Here is a 21,417-nt window from a genome sequence, read left to right on the forward strand (position 1 = left end):
ATATTTTAATAAGGTATTGCCAGTTGATTTCTAGGAAGATTCTACCAATTTATAGTCACACAAGTAGTGTAAGTACCTAATTTCACCCTTTGCCATTATTGGATACTATCTTTAAATATTGTATACCAAAGTGATATGCAAAAATGGTGTCTTGTAACTTGCATTTCTTTGTAATTTGCATGTCTTTCTTATAATTTACATTTACCAGTAGAAATGATGACTAGTTTTACATGTTTAATTGGCTAATTGTATTCCTTCTTTGTACATTATTTATTGAAGTCCATGACTATTTTTCTCCTGTCTTTTTTCTTTCTAAATCAGTGGGTTCTTTGTGTATTATAAGAATGTTATTTATAACTAAAATTTACTGAGCATTTAGAACATTCAAATGGGGTAACAAGGGCAGAAAGACTAGTTCACCTGGTTTCTTTGAACATTGTCTACTCAGTAGATTCTTGCTGTTTTTGTTATTCGTCTTTGTTTTTCATAGCACCCGGCACAGTCCAGTGCCCTGCACTTAGTAGGAGCAAAATAAATGCTTGTTAACTTACACTGACATTGACCACTCTCACTTCTGCTCTTTGTGCACAGGAGCCATTCCTTCCTGGGTGTCTGTCACAGCCACAGCTTCAGCTCAGAGGGGTCAGCATCTGTTGGCCTTGACTTGATTTTGCCTATATGTTGTTAATGATGCTTTTTAAAAACTCTGTAAAGTCAGGTTATTTCCCTTGCTTTATTTCTAGGTAACAAACCTGAATTTGGCAACTGGCATCATAAACAGAAGCAGTGTTTCAACTCCCCCAACCCTCCGACCCATCATCAGTCCTAGTGGCCCGACATGGTCAACACAGTCAGACCCCCAAGCTCCCGAGAATCACTCCAGCCCTCCTGGAAGCAGGTATGTGAAGGGCCCTGCAACTAGCATTTGGGTTACTCAGGGATGGCCTGTGTCCCAAGCAAGCCATTCCCACCTTGAGTTCTGTATGGAGATAGCACTAAGGCATATGCCCTTTCTCCACCTGCCTCGATCCTCTGGCATCTGACTAAGAGAGCCTCATTTTATTTGTAAGACAGTTTTCAGGCATATCAAATGAAAAGGACATTTCTGAGATAGCTAAGAAAATCACCTTAGGGTAAAAGATCAAGAATTTACACTATGTTTAATCCTTGCTTATAGTCATCATTTTTATGTGCCAACTTTTTGCACTTTGTCCTTGTCTCGTTTTTTTTTTTTAATACCTTATGTTGTTTATACTTTTTTTTATACTACATTGTGTTTCAGTAACTTTAGACTCTGTTCTTTTGAAGGACATATTTGTTTTTTATTTTTTTATCTAGTTTCATTTAACTGAACTCAAACAACCTCGCTGAACAATGCTTATTGGGAAGTGGGAAGGAAATTTCCTTTATGTAGTTGAGAGATGTGGCTAAAGATAAAATCCAAGTAGCTTCTGGCGATGATGTAAGCAGCTTCCAAATTAAAAAAGAAACCACTGTATTGAATTCTGGTCTTGCCGTGTGTTTTAATTACCCCGTATTAAAAAAAAAAAAAGCAATGGATTCCCAGCACATCTTGCTTTAGTGCCTATTAAATATGGATTAAATTGCATCAGTCCCTGAGTCAAATGAGCTAGAGAGAAATGTGACTGTTACAATGAAGTATTCTGACCAGCTGAGATATTGTTCCCTCCAACCAAAGAAGTTTTACCACAGGTGCCCGACCAAGCCCTCACACCCCATGCCAGTACTTCCAGCCTCTGCCTTTTAGTATGCTGCTTTGCCCTGAGATTCAGAGGGGCTACTGAAGACTTGGACATGGAGGAAATACCTAGTTGTTGGTAAAGTATCTATTGGTGTTAGAATTATTACTTAAGGAACTAATTTGGGAAGCAGAAGCTCTGCCCAGGAAGCAGCATAGATATAAGCACATTACATCATCCTGCGGTACGGTGTCTTTCATACCAGTGATCATTGTGGTCGGGGTGAAAAGAATCATGTTAACTGAGAATTATAAAGAACAAAAGACCAAGAGGCAGGACTTTTTAAGGCAGAGCATCCTCCCCACAGTTCTCTCCCCAGGAGAAGTCTGCTGTAAAACATCAGTCGTAAACAAGAAATTCTGTTTATACCATAGAGCTTTATTTTCCATAAAAAAATTTCCAGATATTCCATTTTCATTTTAAATTCAGAGCCTTGTTTTTATGGAAGACATTTTCACTGCAATTTTGGATATAATGTGTGTATGACAAGGCCACAGGCATTGCTCCTACTGTAAACAAAATGTTAAAACCACACATTTTGGAGAAACTGAGTTTTAGCACTTTTTGTACTTGTAGATGGAATGAGGAAAAACATTTTTAATAACAATTGTGGCTGGGTTTAGAGCTTTCTTTTGGTAGCGCCTGTTAGTAGTGAGGTGAAAGATGATGAGTTCTGTCAAGGATGTGCCAGGACCTAAGGTTCAGTACTGTGAGTGGCCTTCTCCCAGCCAGACTGCCCACAAGGCTGCGATAATGCTCATGGTGCATTACACGATTTACTTCTGACCCATTCCAGCCAAAAAGCAATCCCCACAAAGTCCCCTGGTCTTTTCCTTTTCTTTTTACCCACAGCAGCCCTCTCTTTACCTCCTCTTCAAACACAAGAGCCAGTTTTCAAGTCCCATTTCAGTTCAGGGTAGCCCTGGGACATTTTCCTCTACCCCCAGGTGACCTCTGGTTGCCAGCACTGCCTGGAGCCTGAGCTTGAGAGTCCCAGTTCCACATGGAATTCCCAGAGGCACCCACCCTAAAGGAGCCCTGAGTGAATTCTCAGAGGTCCTTCCAGACTTGGCTGTGATATAGGCCCCAGCCATACCTGCAGCATACAACCTGCACAGCTCAATGTCCTGGTTTCTATTTATACCTGGTAAGTCACTGTTTTGTGGATATTTAGTCTCTTGTTGTTCCTCCTTTAGTCGTAAGGATGACTAAGTTTAATGAATACAGGATTTGTAGCTTAGAGATCTGAGTTTTATTACTGGTTTTGACATTAAGTGACCCTAAGCTATTCATTTAATCTTTTTATTGGGTAAGCATACTTACATATGAAGTGGCCTGTTTTGAGAGCTTTTAGATTGCCTTTAAAGCACTTTGATCTCCCTGGAAGTAGGCGCTAGGTAAATAAAAGTTACTCTCAATAGTTTTTCTACAGTAGCAACAGTGGATTCCAGTTTAGTTCTGATAATTCACTAAACTAGGGGCTGCCCTGTAAACTGTAATAAAATGTAAAGAGAATCCCATTGCTAGCTGTACTTTTCATCTCTGCATGTCAGAGAATTCACTGACTTGGTAGCCACAGGAATGAAAACTGGTGACTCACAAGAACTCTGCAAATAGTGTTATTTTTCATTTCCCTATGGTGTTGCTATTGTTCCCAATTTTATGGATCACACAAGTTTTCATCAAACGACCTTGTTCTCCCGCTGTTTTGAAATCACCCCAAATGTAGCCTCAGGGTTGTCGTCTCCCATTGGGTCAGTGTAAGCTCAGCCCAGCGCCTCAAATCCCTTGGTTCCTTTGGTCTGTCTGGAGTCCTGTTCAGGCTTTGTTGTGGGAGAAGAAGGCAAAGAGCCCACGACTTGCCCAGACAGTCTGAGGCCTGGCCATGTAGCTTGCAGTTCCCTAGACACTCTGGAGTTGGACTTGGCCAGCCGTCCCTCTGTTGTTACTTTTCAGAGGTAATAAGTGAGATTAATTGCAGGCCATTCTCCAGAAGAGAAAGTAGTTAGAGCCAAATACAGTCACATGTTTAGAAGCCTGAGGTGTGCCTCCAAGCAAGGCCGACTTAGAATTATACAGTAGGGACTCCAGGATGCAGGTACCAAGTGTTTATGACCTCTCTCTTCCTTAAAGTGATGTTTTCAGTTTCTAGGTGCTGATACATGGGTGTGTTAACTTTTCTTTAGCCAATGAGAAAGATTAGATTTTTCAAGCTGCCTTTTAATTATCCATTTTTGGGTTACATGGGAAGTGATTAGGAGCTGAAAGTTGATGTGCAGAGCCATCTCATCATTACTGCCAGCCTTCCATGGAATTGGACTACATCAGGGAGAATTTTCTAGGTGTGGAGCACTCAGTGGGTTCTTAGTGCATTTTTCTTTGTGAGACATGGAAGGGTTACTGTAAAGTCTTGGCTGCTGCTTGGAATGACTTGGGAAGAACAGGGCCTCAGACAGCTTGGCAGGAACCTGAGGCCCTGTTTTTTTCCAGTCCGGCCCTTCCTTGTGGATCGAGCTGTCAGGGAATCCCACGAATGTCTGGCTCCTGCCCCTTTGTATGTTTTTCCAGCATTTGTCATTGAATTATTTTTATCCACCTCTGGCTTTTTCACACATGCATCCCGGGGATTTGTCTGTTCCTCGATATGAAAGATGGGGGAATTTGCAGAAAGAGCACAGCAGTGAGTTTGTTCCTACTTTTTTGTGATAGGACAAGACATTGTGGGCATGGGCTGCTCCACCTGGCCAGCTCCCACTCTCTAGAGAACATCTGTATGAACTTGAAATGCCACTGAGGAATGGGAAATCTTGGGAAATTGGAACGATTTTCGATGTCACCCTGTCCTTCTGCCCTCTTATTCAACAATAGATTATAAATAGCTTGGTATTCTGCTTTGCATAATTTTAAGGTACACATTTTTCAGAGATTCTGATTCTAGTTTAGTTAATAATACTTTCCTCCCTTCTTTTAGATTATTCTTAGGAATGTTGCTGGAGATTCAGGTCTCTAACTTCTCATCTTTTCATTCTCAGTCAGTCCTCAGAAATACTGAATTTGTTAATTTCCTTTAAAAATATGTCCTATGCATTTTCTATATGTCAGGCATTGTGTTAGTTGCTGGGGAGGAGCAGTAAATAAAACAGAATAGTTCCCGATCTCAAAATTTACTCTCTAGGGTATATCTTCCATGTTCTCAGCACAGTGTTGGGTGCTGGGTAGGGCCTAAAAGACTTTTGAAGACATAATGTTTGATCACTAAGAGGCTACTGTCTGGCAGGGAAAGGGAGTGTATACACATGAAACAATCAGAGCAGTGGCAGGCGGCATATGACAAAGATCTGAATTTTATGGCATAGACAATTAGAAGAAAGGGTGTCAAGAAGGGCATGTAAGGAGTCAGTCCTGTCCCGGATGAACCTTGAGGGTCGTATGCTCAGTGAAGCCAGCCAGCCACAAAAGGACAAATCCTGTATAAGTCCATTCATATGAAACATATAAAGTAGTCAAAATCATAGAAACAGAAAGTAGAAAGGTGGTTGCCAAGGGCTGGGGGAAGAGGGGAGGGGGAATTAGTGTTTAATGGGTATAGAGTTTCAGTTGTGAAAGATGAAAATGTTCTAGAAATCTGTTGCAGAATGATGTGAATGCACTTAACACTCCTGAACTATACATGTAAAAATGGTTAAGATGGTACATTTAAAATTATGTGTTTTGTTTTTTTTTTTTTAAACAAAGAAGAGTATGTAAGGATTTAAGAGAGCTCCATAGTTCCACAAAAATTACTTAGTGGCCAAATGGCAAGGTTTTGTTTTTATCCTCTGCCTTAACAGAGGGATATTATAAGGGAATTATTCTGAACATAGTCCTTTAAATACTTCTCTTTCTTGAAAAGCATGTTACCTTTATAGGAAATGGGCCCAGCAGTTTCTGTTAGGAAGATGGCATAGTATGGTGGGAAGAGAAGGGACTTTAGAGTCAGACAGACCTTGGTTTGCCATATTAAGTGTGTGGCCTTGGGCAAGTTGCTTAGCTTTTCTGAACCATAATTTCCCCATCTTTTTTTAAATGCACATAGTTCAACCCACCTCATTAAGTTGTTGTAAGATTAAACTGAGTTGTGTATGTGAAAGTGGCCAGCATGGTTTTTACTTTTTACTTTTTTGGTGTAGGTTTCTTGGTAACTCTCAGTTCCCTTTCCAGAAAAAAGAAAGAAAGAAAGAAAGAAAGAAACTTAAAATTGGACTTGCTTGGGATATGGTATTGCTCACCACTTAGTTTAGTACCTAGTTTACATCACTCTGGCCATGACCCCTGTGCAGTATGCTCCTGGGACTGGAGAACAGAAATCTGGCCTTTCTAGCCGAGGATGGGAAGGCATCAGAGTGGGGCCAGCAAGAGACTCTTCCTTTTTCTTTGACCCCTTGGTTGGAGGTCAGTTTCTTTCTACTCAGCAGGCCCTTTTTCTCTGCTGTCTCCTAAATGTTGAAATTTCCATTGCAGCTCAGTGTTCCAGCCAGTAAACACTCATATTTTCCATCTATCCTGGGGGTCGAGCTTTGGGAGAGCTTTTCTCTGGAGCACTTTGGAGCTTATAATTTTGTACTTTATCCTGTTATATAAACAATGCTTTCCAGCCAAAGAGCACAATCAAAGAGAAACTACTTTTTGGGGGGGACTAAAAAAAAATTCATATTCAGAGTTCTGTAGAAGTGATATTTCACTCCTTATGCCTCTTTCTTCTCTTTCATAAAATAAAGTTTACCTCACCTTTCTCCTGAGTCTTAACTCTCACTATTCCTTGCCCTGAGGAAAACGATTTCTCCAGTACATGTATGATAAAGGCCTGTACTTCCGTCTGAATTTTCTCTGCTACTTTTCTCACTCAGCCAGACACGTAACCTCTCAAGAGTTATACGCTGCATCAGTTCAAGCTCTGTGACAGATTCTACAGTTCCTCCTTCACCGAGAGAGCTGAGTGCTGTCAGTGTTTGTGCCAAGAGCAAAAGTGATTGGCTTCTGCCTAATAAAGGAATGTTGGGAAGCTTAGGAAATCTGTCAAAGATAGCTGACTGGACGTCATACCAGGGCCTAGGTAGCATAGGTTCGGGAACCTGGGGCCGAGTGTCAGGAGTGAAAAACATGGATCTTTCTTATCCGCAAGTCAGAATAAAGCATGGAATGCAGTGTTTGCAGTTTGCCAGTGTCAGTTTTTCTAGTTAAGTTTGCCTCTCTCACTCCACTCCGCACTGCTTTGAAGTATTAATGATAAACCATCTTCTATTTCCTTAGGATACACAAACACACACACACACACGAGTCTTTGTTAGTGGCAAAACCTATGTGAATATACTTAACACTCCTGAACTGTACACATAAAAATGGTTATGATGGTACATTTTAAATTATGTGTGTGTTTTTTTAACTACAACATTAAAAAAAAAAAAGTATGTAAGGATTTAAAAGAGAACCCCATAGTTTCACAAAAATTATTTACTGGTCAAATAATTTTTTTATTTAACTGTTTAATCTTATTTAACTGTTTACTATTTTGTAACTATACAAAATGGATGATTATTTTGGTTTTAAGAGGCCTGGATATGACAAAGTTCCTTACACTAAGCTAAATGAGACTCCGTTTTTAGAATTAGGAAATTATAGGAGTTGCTTTATTTATAATTTAGTTTAATTCTCCTGGCATGGTTTTTCTATCAGCTTCTATCCCTTCAAGTTAACTGGTTTACCGGCTTTGGAAGAGCCTGGGAAGATCACAGGCGTGATGAAACACAGTCTTTCTTTCTGACTCATGTAGAAGAACATTGATGAACCATATTTAAAGCTTACCTAGTATTGACTCAACAAATTTAGAAGGAAAACCAGCCAGTTTTCCTGATCCTTTAACTAAAGATCTCATCCTACCCACCTGCCCTTCTCGCTACTAAAAGACTCTCAGCGTATTACCTACCCAGTACAGCTAAGAAATCAATGCTGTTTTTTAAAAGGTCTCAGGAGTTAAGATGCTAATAAGGAAAAACTCCCTGTATCTATGCTTTCATAAAATAAAACTATAGAACTATATATCTGCAAAGGAATAAAAGTCCTCTCTTTCCTGAAGCTGCTTTGTGGGACAAAGTTTTGGTATAGGCTCTTAGTAACTAAGTCTTAGTTCCCTTTTTTTGAAAGAGAGAAACAAAATTGTACTTGCTTGGTATATGGTATTTGCTACACTGGGACACAGTTTAGAGTCAACTGGCCATAACTCACATACAATAAAATACAGTATTATAGCAGGGAAAGCAGTAATATGTAATCACAATACTCAGGTTGTCATTATTTATTTATATTGTGAAGTAAGTACCCACTTATTAAAACTGTTATTATAAATCATTAAAATGCTCGTAAAGAAAGATAATTAGGAAAAGCCAAATTTTGAATGTTTATTTAAATATGGAGCCAACTGTTCTTTGGGTGATGTGTGCAAAGCTAGTGAGAGAGGCAGTGTATGAGAGGTCAGGGATTTGAAATGTGGCAACATATGGCAGTCCCAGGTGTTCATTATAAGTTACAAACTCGCCTCCTGCTTGGACCATTCGTATGCTTCAGGAGCAGTAAAGGGACAACTCATGGTTTTCATGAATTATCAAGCTAAGATTCATATTAATTTCACTTCAAAGCCAATAATCAATACCACATTTGGCTTGGTTCTTTTTTTTTTTTTTTTTTTTTTGAGACAAGGTCTCACTCTGTGACCAGGCTGAAGCTCATTGGCATGATCACAGCTCACTGCAGCCTCTGCCTCCTCAGGCTCGAGTGATCCTCCCTCAGCCTCCCAAGTAGCTGGGACTACATTTGTGCACCACCATGCCTGGCTAATTTTTGTATTTTTTGTAGAGACGGCATTTCGCCATATTTCCCAGACTGGTCTTGAACTCCCAGGCTAAAGCAATCCACCCGCCTCAGTCTCCCAAAATGCTGGGATTACAGGTGTGAGCCACTGTGCCCGACCTGGCCTGGCTGATCTTAAAAATAAGTTTTACTATCTTTCTGTGATGAGAATGAAATATGGATGAATCTCAATGATGTGACTATAATTTAAAAGGATTTAGATGAGAAAAGCAGGCTTTCTGGCATAGTAGGTAAGGCAGCCATAAAGAGGTTAGTAAATTGGATATACTTAAAGGCTAGAGGAAATCAAATCACAATTGACCCCTGAATAACTCAGGTTTGAGCTGCTCGAATCTACTTATATGTGGCTTTTCTTCCATCATCTGCCACCCCTGAGACAGCAAGACAAACCCCTTCTCTTCCTCCTCCTCCTCGGCTTACTCAGCCTGAGGATGACAAGAATGAAGACCTTTATGCTGATTCACTTCTGCTTAATGAATGGTAAATATATTTCTCTTCCTTATGATTTTCTCAATAAATTTTTTATTCTCTAGCTCACTTTTTAGTAAGAATACAGTCCCATAATACATATATCATATACCATATGTGTTAATTACTGTTTATCCATAAGGCTTCCGGTCAACAATAGGCTATTAGTAGTTGAGTTTTTGAGGGGGGTCAGAAGTTGTACCTGAATTTTCGACTGTGCAGGGGTTGGCACCCCAACCCCTGTATTGTTCAAGGGTCAACTGTACATTCTTCTGAAACTGGGTTGCACCAAGTAAAACTAAGTAAATGAAAGACCCTGCCTATACTGTTGAATACTCTCAAATATCTTACTAGCTGCTTGAGCTCAGTACTGACATTTGAAATATAAGCTTCAAAAAGAGTTTTGTTACCTTCTTCAACAAATATTTAGTAAATTAAAATACGTGCAAAAGCAAGGGTGAAACTGGTAGTAAATAATGTTTCAGCTGGGAAATGATTTCATCTGACAGTTGTTACAGTAATGTTATCCTCAAAAAGTTAACATGTAAAATTACTGAATATCTCCTCAGTGTGAGAGGCTGGGCCCTGAAGGAGGTATTAGACAAATCCCTGTCCTCAAGAAAGAAAATTACTGATCATAAAATTTACTATTGCAAGTACTGTAAAGCAATATGTGCTTAATTATTGAATAGGAAGATGAAAACCTTAAGTGGTGAGAGTTCTGAGGAGAAATTTATCACTCTGGCTGGAGAAGCTGGTGAAAACTTCATGGAAAAGAAAAGGTGTGAGTTGAACCTGGAAGGGTAGATGGGGCTTGGATAGGCCAACAGGCTGATATTCATCACTTAAGAGATAATTGCACATATATTTGGTGCTTGACACTATGTGAGAATCTGAGAGGATCAAAGAATTGTAATCCATACTCTTACTAATAGCCTATTGTTGACCAGAAGCCTTATGGATAAACAGTAATTAACACATATGATATATAATATATGTATTATATACTGTATTCTTACTAAAAAGTAAGCTAGAGAATAAAAAACTTATTGAGAAAATCATAAGGAAGAGAAATACATTTACTATGCATTAAGCAGAAGGGAATCATCATAAAGGTCTTCATTCTTGCCATCCTCAGGTTGAGTAATACTGTCCTATACATTTACTTTTTTTTTTTTTCATGTAACACGGAAAGTGAGTGATTTTAAAAGGGCATATGGGTTCAGATGAGTTCACAATTCAAAAAAGATACTAAAGACTTGGATGAAAAGATAAGGTTCTGCAGAGGAAGGGTTTAACGTAGGGTTTAAATTCAGTCCCAGATGTATAGGCTACGGATAGGTTAAGAAATAGAAAGGAACGAAAAAGAAGATAATGTGCAAGATATTTAAGGTATTTGCAGGGACAGTAAGTGGGAACCAGTCTGGCTCAGACAGAGTGTGTCAGAAATAATGTATTAGTCAAAACACTTGGAGTTCCAAGTGATAGAAACTGAAATCAAGCTGGCATATCTGTAAAGGAGATTTTTTAGTTCATATAAAAGCCTAGAAGTTGGTGTGGGGGAGTTAGGAAGTATCATTAATCATTCTACTTTCTTCCAAGTTCACAACTAAATGAGAAATAGTAGAAAAGTTAGAGAAATAGTGAGATACTGGCTGTATTGCTGATAAGGATAAATTGTTGGGAATATAGCATAATTAGGCTTCTACCTCTCAAATCTAAGTCTTTCTAATTTGTTTTCTGTATTCTAAATATTTCCTGTATTGACATTTTGGTCACTTGGATAATTAAAACAAATTTTTTCAAGAGAAGGAAAAGGATCACCACAATGTGAAAAACAAAAACAAAAAAAATTGTGGCCTGATTTCCAAAGTGAGCACCTGCATCTGGGTCCAGTCTACCTTACCACTTGTATTCTTCTTCATAAGTTCAGTGTCAGCCAACTCAACAGATCAAAAGTAAGCCTATTACTGTACAACATGGTGACTATAATTAATAACAATGTATTATATACTGAAAATCACTAAGAGAGTAGATTTTAACTCTTCTCAGCACATACAAAAATATGTAAGGTAAAGCATGTGTTAATTAGCTCAATTTAGCCATCCCACAATGTATAACATATTCCAAAACATCATGGTGTACACCATAAGTATATACAGTTTTTATTTTTTCATTAAAATAATTAATGAAACATGAACGATAATATTTTGGAACACAAATATATAAGCCTTGTATATTTTCCCATCACCACATCCTCACTTATGCCATTCTGTAGCACTTATTCTATTTGTTTACTGTTTACTTTCTATCACTCTTTCACTTAAGTGTATGTTGTCTTATTCATTATTATATCCCAGTGCCTTGGTTAACAGTAGGAATTTATTGATATACAAATGTTGAGTAAAAGCATGAGTGAATGGATATCCTGTTCTCGCACAGGGCTCAGTTTATTGCAGTCTTCCTGCAACCTTCCCCGATGTCCCAAGCAGATCTTATTAGGATTTCTCCTCCTTTTGCCCTTCATCTATTGGAATCATGCTCCTGAGAGATATAATTCAAAAGACCCTCTAAGTGTGTAATTTTAATTCCTAGAGAATGGATCTTTGTAGCTCTTTCTAGCACAGAGAACTGAACACTAAAGAGAAAAGCCCTAGCCTCTCTCCGTTGAGCTTAGAGACCCTGCTTCCGACCTTTCTCTCCTTCTCTCTTGTGCACATACACCACATACTTCCCAAGTCACTAGGCCCTGTTGCTTCTGTTTTGGATCTTACTCGGTTCTTTGTAGTTGTCCAAAGTAAAAAGTACTCTGTAAGCACAAGGCCCTCCCTAGTCTGGGGAGCAGAGGTAGGGTGTGGAAGAAAAGGAAATGGTAGAGAACCTTTCTTTTCTCATCCTTTTCCCTACCCTGCCCAGCCCACAGGAGTCATAGGAGCCGCTTCTGGAAGGCACTTGAGAGTAGAAGGGCATCTGCCATCTTTGATAGCTTAGTGTAGGGTAGTGCTGTCTATACTCCTAGACTTTTCACATTGGTTGACTAATAAGTTGTAGTGTTTGCTGAGTTTGTGACTCTGTGATGCTCAGCTCATTTGGTGTTCCTTATAGTAGTCCTCTCTTCTCAACTGTCCTTCACTGGACAGACTTTCTGACATCTCCAACCTGAGTGGTTGGTGTAGGGGTGGGGGTCGGGCGGGGGGGATAAATAAAGTGAGGCCACCATCTCCTAGCTTCAGGATTGCAAGTTCTAATATCCTTTATATGTCTCTGCTATGACATTTACCATTCCTGCTTATATTATGGTTATTTATATGCTTGTCTTATGGCCTACATTAGATGGCAAGCTTTTTGAAGGCAGAGACCAAGTCTTACACATCTTTGTATCCTTACAGTGCCCTGCACAAAGTGCTCAGTGAATGTTTGGTGAATGAGTGACTAGACCAGTGTTGTCCAGTATGGTAGCCACGAGCCACATGTGTATATTTAAGTTTTAATTAAATAAAATGAAAATTTCAGTTTCTCAGTCATAAAAGCCACAAGTCGAAAGCTCAAAACGAGCTTACATGGCTCATGACTACCGTATTGGACAGCTCAGGACTGGATAGTTGACCCAGAAGATGTAATAAAGACTCAAACTTGGTCAGTGAAATAAAAAGTAAAAAGGAATGAGTTTCTAAGAAAGGTACATTGTTGATATCCTCTTAGGATCTTCTGTAGATCTTGAGCTTCTTTTGTTTAGATCTGGAGATTTACTACAGATGCTGTTCTTGAACTAATTTTTGGTCCTGGAAGGGGAATATTCTAATGCCTTGGGAATCTCACAAGATCAGAGCTTCAGTGTAACTAGTATTTAACCTATCAGAGCTAGGCCAACTGAGAGGAAGGGGTTTTTAAAGCAGATCCCAGCATTATCTTTTTATTTTCTGAGATGTGTCCATGGCTAGATGCTGGGGGAGTCTTGCTTCTCTACCCTCCCTCTACTGCCCACAGCCACCCCCACCCCTACCTGCCTGGCTGGAAGTTCTGACATGGCTTCTAGAGCTGCTCTAACTCTGGGGAACAGAGCCAAACATGCGGAAGTGGTTACGTGTACTAGCTCCCAGGGAAGCCGTGGCTAGCAGGGGGAGTGGGTGGGGTCCTGCCTGATGGCTTTTCAGAGACGCCAAATCTTTGAAGTTTTGTTTTAGCAGCTGCCAGGTATGCTGTTTCAGCACTTTGCAGACTCTCCCTGTGTTCCCATATCACATTTTTTCTTTACTGTGTGTGCATAGTATACACAATGGAGCTTGGCTGTTGGGAGGGCAAATATAAAATTGTGGAGTAAGAAACTAAACACAACCCTTTTGGCTTTTGGCTTTTGCTTTTTACTACGACTCTGATATGAAATAGCCATTTTAATGCCCTGTTTTCAGCTCTGTCCCTTTCTGATCACCTGCCAACGGAGGGGCAGAGTCCTCTTCTGTTTTGGGAACATAGTACAGTTTGAAAAACTGGAGGTCATACATTTCTGTAATAGATTGGGTTGTCACTCTTGAGGCTAGAACTTCTCCCTTTTTACAAAAGAACAGATGACACAAACCCCCACCCCCACAGCAAGTAACCCGGATACTGCTGGTCTCAGAGTAAACTTCTTGCTCGCCATTGGCTCCTTGGCATTGAGCACAATGTCAACAATAAATATTTGTTAAATGATTGCACTTGCAGCTGCTATGCTGGAGGAGAAGGGCTGGGGAGGTAGAATACACCTTTAAGGCCCAGCCTCTGTGCTTTCCCTGCCTTCTTGCTTAGTAATCCCTTTCTCCCATCCAGTCTACAGTCACCTGAAGCCTTTCCCAATTGCCCCCAAATTTGCTGCTTCCTCTGAACTCCACTCTTGGAGTTTAGTGTATGTTCTTTTGAGTAGTTAACTGTCTTTTCTTTCTTTCCTGAGATGTAAGCTACATTTTATTTCTGGACCAGGAATGGGAAGACCTAGGTGCCAGCCACAGGTCCACCTGACTTGGGGCAAATCATTTGACAAAACCAAAGCCTAATTTTGCTATGTGGAAAGTTATGCCTGGATTGTCATGGGAATTCGATGAGATCCCATATGTGAACATGCTTGTAAACTGTAAAGTATTATACATGATTGGGTCTTTTCACTACTAATAATACTCATCACTATAAAATAGTAATGTTTGTTTCTGCTGCCGATGTACAAAGACTAATCTCTCCCAGAGTTGAGGTAAATCACCAGTTTAGTCTCACGTTACTCAGTTAGTTTGGCACAGGTTTAAAGCATTAAATGGTCCATTCCAGGCACTGTCTGTCATCGCTTCTCTTTCAGTCTGCAAGCTCCTCCTTTTGGAGCTGTGGGGTGGTTGTTTTCTTTAGTCTCCCTTCTTCTATCAGGCCCAGGCTGAGCTCTCTCTTTTAACCACCTCTGTTCTTAGGGCAGCAGGCTTGTCCATCCAGTTCCCAGTTTCAGCGGGAATTGCTGTACTGGTGGGCCAGCCTCCTCAGCATGGCCACCTGCCTCCCGCAGCTCTGCCCATCAGGAACACCAGGTGCCTTCATCATTCTCCTCAGCCAAGCCCCATGCCCTTAATCAGCACCTCTCAGCCTCACTTCCTGCGTTCCTCTCCCTGTGCTTATTTTTCTGCCAGGCCATCCCCTAGCCTCCCTCTTTCATGTCATTGCATCCTGCGTTTTCTTTCTTTCTGAGTTCTGACCTTTCATCCAGAAAGGCTGTTTCATATTTCAAGACTCTGCTGTTTGGTACATCTTCACCCTCCTGTCACCCAGTCCCCAGCATCTGAAGGCAGCTCCTTCTCAGAGAAAAATAGGATAAATAAGTGCTGCCATATTTTGGGACTATCATATGGCCTGAGAAGCTCCCAATTTTTTTTATTTTAAAATATCTAAGATCTTCCATTTAAGTGTTATGACCTAATGTTTGAAAGCATGTAGTTAAGAGGCAGACCAATTTGGATTCCTTCTTTTTTTAGCCACTCACTAGCTATTTTGCCTAGGGCAAGTTCTTTGAACTTAATATTCTTATCTCTAAAATAGAGAATAAATGCCTACTTCCTAGGGATGTTCTCAGGAGCAAATGAAAACTAAATGGCATAAGAAAAGCACTTTTACTGTATATAATGCCTGCCATACAGTAAGTGCCCAGTAAGTGGGACTCTATTTAAACATTTCTATGTCATCTACCCTTACCCATACCCATACATTAGAAATGTTAAAAATGGAGACCCAGAGAAATGAAGTAGATTGTGCAAATTCTCATGCTTACCTAGTGATAAAGTAAGGAGTGGAATCCAGGGCTTCTAGTTCTCTGTCTGATAAATTTTCCATTTGATCTCTCTGACTCCTCAAAGGGTTATTTGTTTGAGTTTCCTTTCTTTAGGTGAAGCATGCTATTATCCCAGATAGAGGCATGTTCATTTATTCATGCATTTTTCATTCAACAGACATTACAAGACCATAATGTTACCAGGCTCTGAGTGTACAAAGACCAGTAATGATGAACTCACTGTCTCAATGATTAGTCCAGTAGGGAAGAAATCATCACTGTGAAGAATAAGTCACAGTACAAAAAACATGCTAGTAAAAGGCATGTGGGGCCTAGAGGAACAAGCTAAATCAGAGGAAAACCAGGATTGATTTTGCAGAGAGTGAATTATTGGTTTTTTACTAGATGAAAATGGCAGATTTGTGCAAAGGCAGGGGTAGAAGAGCATACCTGGAGTGCAGTGTTGTGGGAGCATCACATTCAAGTAGGGGAGTATGTGGTTGAGGATAAAGTGGGAAAGTTGAAAAGTTAAAGTGCTTGGTATGCCATGTTAAAGGGATTTTATCCCGTTGTCAGCCCTTTTAATCAGTGTCAAATGAAGAAATCAAGGGAATTTTTAAAAAACATTTCTGCATCTTTATACCTATGTTTTCACGTCTTTCCCCTTCCCTTTCCCATTCTTATTTGGCAAACACTTTTTACCATTGTGGATCTAGCCCAGTTCTACCCCTTACTCTATATATTTTTTATTCCCTGCCATTCCAGGCAGTCTAAATACATACCTATGCCCAAAATTCGCAGACCGGACTTCCACCTGGGCAGTTCTTTAGCCTACTGCAAGAAGTCACCCACCATCATTTAAAAAGAACTTTTTTATTCTGTAGATGGATTAGGTCAGGACTTTTTCCTTTAACCAGAACCACAACTCAGCATGCTTACCATCATTAGAACTTGAGCTTTGGGCTGGGCACAGTGGCTCACACCTGTAATCCCAACACTTTAGGAAGCTGAGGCAGGAGAATCGCTTGAGCCCAGGAGTTTGAGACCAGCCTGGGCAGTATAGTGAGACCCTTATCTCTACAAAAAATTTCAAAAATTAGCCGGGCATGGTAGCATGTGCCTGTAGTTCCAGCTACTCAGGAACTGAGGTGGGAGGATTGCTTGAGCCCAGGAGGTTGAGGCTGCAGTGAGTCATGATTGTGTCACTTCACTCCAACCTGGGCAACAGAGTGAGACCCTGTCTCCAAAAAACAAAAACAAAAAAAACAAAAACAATTTGAGCTTTGACTTCCTCTAGTAAGGTACCCTAGCACTCAGCTGGCCAAAAACCTGCTATGGCAGCAGTTGTCATTCTTTGTGTGTTTGCAACACACTTCCACATACAAGAACTTTGATCAACACAGCTGAAGGGATCAAAAGACGCAAGACAATACTCAACCCAGTGAATTTCACCTGGTGGAATCAGTATTAAAGTAGAGCATTGTCTCCCAGTGTCCATTAGGTATCTATAGTTATACTCCTCATTCAGTCATCCTTCAGGACCATGTGGCTGTTTTGAGTATTGCTATTTATTTACTGCCCTCATTAGACTCTAATATACTCATAGGACAAAGTTTCTTCAGATTGTAGTAAACACACAATCTCTATTTGTCACCAGGTTGATGTTATGCTTCTCTTCTTGTGTATATTGCAAATGGACTCTGCTCTATACCATGTGACAGGAGCCAACCAGCTCAACATTTCATCTGACAAAGAGAACCATTATGTTGTATTAAAATATGTAGTTAAACCCACAGAAGGGAGAAAATATTTGCAAACTAACCATCTGATAGGAGATTAATAATCAGAATATGGAAGGAATTCAAACAACTCTGTAGGAAAAAAACTAATAATCCAATTAAAAATAGGCAGAAGACCTGAACAGACATTTCTCAAAAGAAGGCATACAAATGGCAAACAGGTATATGAAAAATACTCAGCATCATTGATCATCAGAGAAATGCAAATCAAAACTTCAGTGAGATACCATCTCACTCCAGTTAAAATGGCTTATATCCAAAAGACAAGTAATGATGCTGGCGAGGATGTGGAGCATAGTGAAGCCTCCTACACTGCTAGTTGGAATGTAACTAGTACTACCACTATGGAGAACAGTTTGGAGATTCCTCAAAAAACTAAAAATAGAGCTACCATACAACCCAGCAGTCCCACTCCTAGGTATCTTCCCAGAAGAAGGGAAAGCAGTATATTGAAGAGATATGTGCACTCTCATGTTTGTTGCTGCACTGTTCACAATAGCTAAGATTTGGAAGCAACCTAAGTGTTCATCATCAGATGAGTAGATGAAGAAAATGTGATACATATACATAGTTGAGTACTGTTCAGTCACAAAAGAAATGAGATCCTGTCATTTGCAACAACATGATGGAACTAGAGGTCATTATGTTAAGTGAGATAAGCCAGGCACAGAAAGACAAACTTTGCATGTTCTCACTTACTTGTGGGAGCCAAAAATCAAAATAATTGAACTCATGGAATTAGAGAGTAGAATGGTGGTTACCAGAGATTGAGAAGGGTAGTGGGGGTTAGGGGTGACAGGGGGAAGTGGGGATGGTTAATGGATACAAAAAAAAAATAGTTAGAATGAGTAAGACCTAGTATTTGCTAGCACACCAAGGTAACTGTAGTCAAAAATAATTTAATTATACATTTTTAAGTAACTAAAAGTGTGTAATTGGATTGTATGTAACACAAAGGATAAATGCTTGGGGTGATGGATAGATACTGCATTTACCCTGATGTGATTATTACACATTGCATGCCTTTATCAAAATATCTCATGTAACCCATAAGTATATACACCTGCTATGTATGCAAAAAAATTAAAAATAAAAATAAAATATATGTAATCAAATATATTTTACATACTGATCAAACTTCACACACTTGTGAAGTTTTCTCAGCACAGAAAAGTTGAAGCCTCTTTCCCAAGACTTTCATGAAGAGATGTGTTGTAATCCAGTGATAGACCATCATGAAAATATGCCCTAAATTGTGCTGTGTTAGGATAGCAGGCCACTATGACATGATAATGCTTTAAAGCTGATTTTTTTCTTTTAAAAATTTATCAGTGTAATTGCATTGGTTACCTATTGCAACAAAACAAATTACTCTAACATTTAGTGGCTTAAAATAATAAACATTTATTATTTCAGCTTCTGTAGGTTTCTGTAAGAATTGAGGAGCAGCTTAGCTGGGTGTTTCTGGCTCAAATTCTCTTATAACATTGCAGTCAAGATGTCAGCCAAGAGGGTTGCAGTTATCTGAAGGCTTACCTGGGGCTAGAGGATCCACTTCCATGATGTTTCACTCTCATATGCATAATGAGTTCATGCTGGCTGTCGGCAGGAGGCCTCAGTTTCTCACTACATGGACTTTTCCACATGGACTTCTCCACTGGCTGCTTACATGACCTCATGACATGGCAACTGGCTTCCCTCAGAATGAGTGATTCAACAGAGAGTAGGGTAGAAGCCACAATGTCTTTTATGACCTAGCCTTGGAAATCACATGTCATTTAAAAAATTATTATTTTAAAAATTGTGGTAAAACACGATATAAAATTTACCATCTTAACCATTTTTAACCATTTGAACTGTACACAGTTCAACAGCAGTAAGTACATTCGCATTGTGCAATCATCACCCCTATCCATCTCCATAATTCTTTTCATCTTGATGAACTGAAACTCTATACCCATTAAGCAATAACTCTACATTCTTCCCTCCCCCCAACGCCTGGACACTACTGTGGTATTTTCTATCTGTATGATTTTGACTACTGTAGGTACCTCTATTAGTAGAATCATAGAGTACTTATCTTTTTGTGACTGGCTTATTTCACTTAGCATAATATCCTCAGGGTTTATCTATGTTATAATGTGTCAGAATTTCCTTCCTTTTACAGGCTGAATAATATAAAATATTTCATTAAACATATATATATATATGTGTGTATATCTAGATATATATATGTGTGTGTATGGGAGTGTGTGTGTGTGTATATATGTATACACACCCATACACACACACTACATTTTGTTTACTCATCTATTGATAGACACTTGGTTTACTTCTGCTTTTTGGCTATTGTGAATAAACTGCTACAAACACGAGTGTACAAATATCTTTTCACCTCCCTGTTTTCAGTTCCTTTGGTATATGCCCAGAAGTTAAATTGCTGGATGGTATGTTAATTGTGTTTTTTAAAATTAATTATTCACTTTATTTTTCTTATATAAAAACACTACATGGTAGCCAGAGTTGGAGCCTGCATGCTTTGCACAGAGACTCTGGTGCAGGTCTTTACTAGATGGCCAGTGAATTCCCGATTGGGTGATTTGGTAAACACAATCTTTCCAGAAGAGGTCAGATAGCTCAAGATCTTGGAGGTGGCAGCCGGGCACGGTGGCTCATGCCTCTAATCCCAGCGCTTTGGGAGGCCAAGGTGGGCGGATCATGAGGTCAGGAGATCGAGACCATCCTGGCTAACACGGTGAAACCCTGTCTCTACTAAAAATACAAAAAAAAAAAAAAAAAAAAATTAGCTGTGCGCGGTGGTGGGCACCTGTAGTCCCAGCTACTCGGGAGGCTGAGGCAGGAGAATGACGTGAACCCCAGAGGCGGAGCTTGCAGTGAGCCGAGATCGTGCCACTGCACTCCATCCTGGGTGATGGAGCAAGACTCTGTCTCAAAAAAAACACAAAAAAAACAAAAAGATCTTGGAGGTGGCATCAAAGGTAGCCTTGGCACAGTTGCTCAGAGGGTAGTGCAACCCCTGGCTAAGGTGTAGCAGTCATGAGTACCAGGTATAAGCAGCAGCTTTTTGAGTGCAGGACCTAAGATGTTGCCAGTGCCTTTGGGGGCGAGGGTGAGGCGCATCAGCACAGAGCCGCAGCAGCCAGTCACTTGCAGTGCAGAGTGTGGAGCTTGCTGATCTTGTTCCATCGGATCCTTGCTGCATGGAGATGATGGAGAGCAGGGTGATAACCCCACAGATGCTACTGTCTGCCTCCTTGGAGCAATTATCCAGATTGATGTAGCCATTGTAGTCCTTGATGGTAACAAATGCCTTGAACCTGGTCCACTGGCCAGTGTGGGTCTGCTTTTGCCACAAGCATAGTCTTCAAAACCTCATCTGTGAGAGGGTGTCCCCAGAAATGTCGATGATCTCAGATTCCTTGATGGGCAGGGAGAAGAGAGAGATCTGTTCCAGGGACTTGATTTTCATGTTCTTGTCCAGGCAGCCCAGCATGCGGATGATGACACACTCCTTGTACTTGGTCTTGCTTCTGTAAGCTCTGTGGTGTGGGCCCTGAGCAAACCTGCGATCTAGACCCTCCCATAGCACTGGTGTCATCTGCCATTTGAGATTTTGTCTTGGAGAAGAAGAGTAATTCTATTTTTAAGTTTTCAAGGAACCATCATACTGTTTTCCATAGCTGCAGCACCACTTCACATTCCCACCAGCAGTGCACAAGGGTCCCAATTTTGCCACATCCTCAAAACTTATTTTCTGTCTTTTTGATAGTAGCCATCTGTATTAGTTTGTTCTCATGCTGCTATGGAGAAGTACCCGAGACTGGGTGATTTATAAAGAAAAAAGGTTTCATTGACTCACAGTTTCACATGGCTGGGGAGGCTTCAGGAAACTTACAATCATGACAGAAGGCACCTCTTCACAGGGCAGCACGAGAGAGAATGAGTGCCAGCAGGGGAAATGCCAGATGCTTACAAAACCATCAGATCTCGTGAGAACTCACTATCACGAGAACAGCATGGGGGAAACCGTGCCCATTATTCAGTTACTTCCCACCGGTCCCTCCCACAACACATGAGGATTATGGGGATTATAATTCAAGATGAGATTTGGGCAGGGGCACAACCAAATCATATCACCATCCTAACGGGTGTGATCTTACTGTAGTTTTGATATGCATTTCCCTAATGA

General features: G+C 40.2%; 1 protein-coding gene and 1 long non-coding RNA gene across 51 annotated transcripts in view; one reads left to right on the forward strand and one right to left on the reverse strand.

Moving 5' to 3' along the window:
* Positions 1–21,417, forward strand: part of TTLL5 (tubulin tyrosine ligase like 5) — a 295,613-nt gene that overhangs the window by 158,855 nt on the left and 115,341 nt on the right. For all 50 annotated transcript variants that reach the window (XR_010123769.1, XM_054448025.2, XM_054448030.2 and 47 more), the window contains one exon: positions 744–898. Coding sequence is in view for 49 of the 50 variants with exons in the window: in XM_054448025.2 (XP_054304000.2) it covers positions 744–898 (155 nt within the window). In the remaining variant the exon portion in view is untranslated. The remainder of the gene's footprint in view (positions 1–743; positions 899–21,417) is intronic.
* LOC129012459 (uncharacterized) lies at positions 558–18,886 on the reverse strand. Its single transcript, XR_010123770.1, has 3 exons — positions 18,744–18,886; positions 15,409–17,153; positions 558–674 (listed from the first exon to the last, which is right to left on the reverse strand). It is a non-coding gene; the product is annotated as an uncharacterized LOC129012459 (long non-coding RNA).

The sequence above is a fragment of the Pongo pygmaeus genome, chromosome 15 (assembly GCF_028885625.2).
Source record: "Pongo pygmaeus isolate AG05252 chromosome 15, NHGRI_mPonPyg2-v2.0_pri, whole genome shotgun sequence".
NCBI classification, from domain to species: Eukaryota; Metazoa; Chordata; class Mammalia; order Primates; family Hominidae; genus Pongo; species Pongo pygmaeus.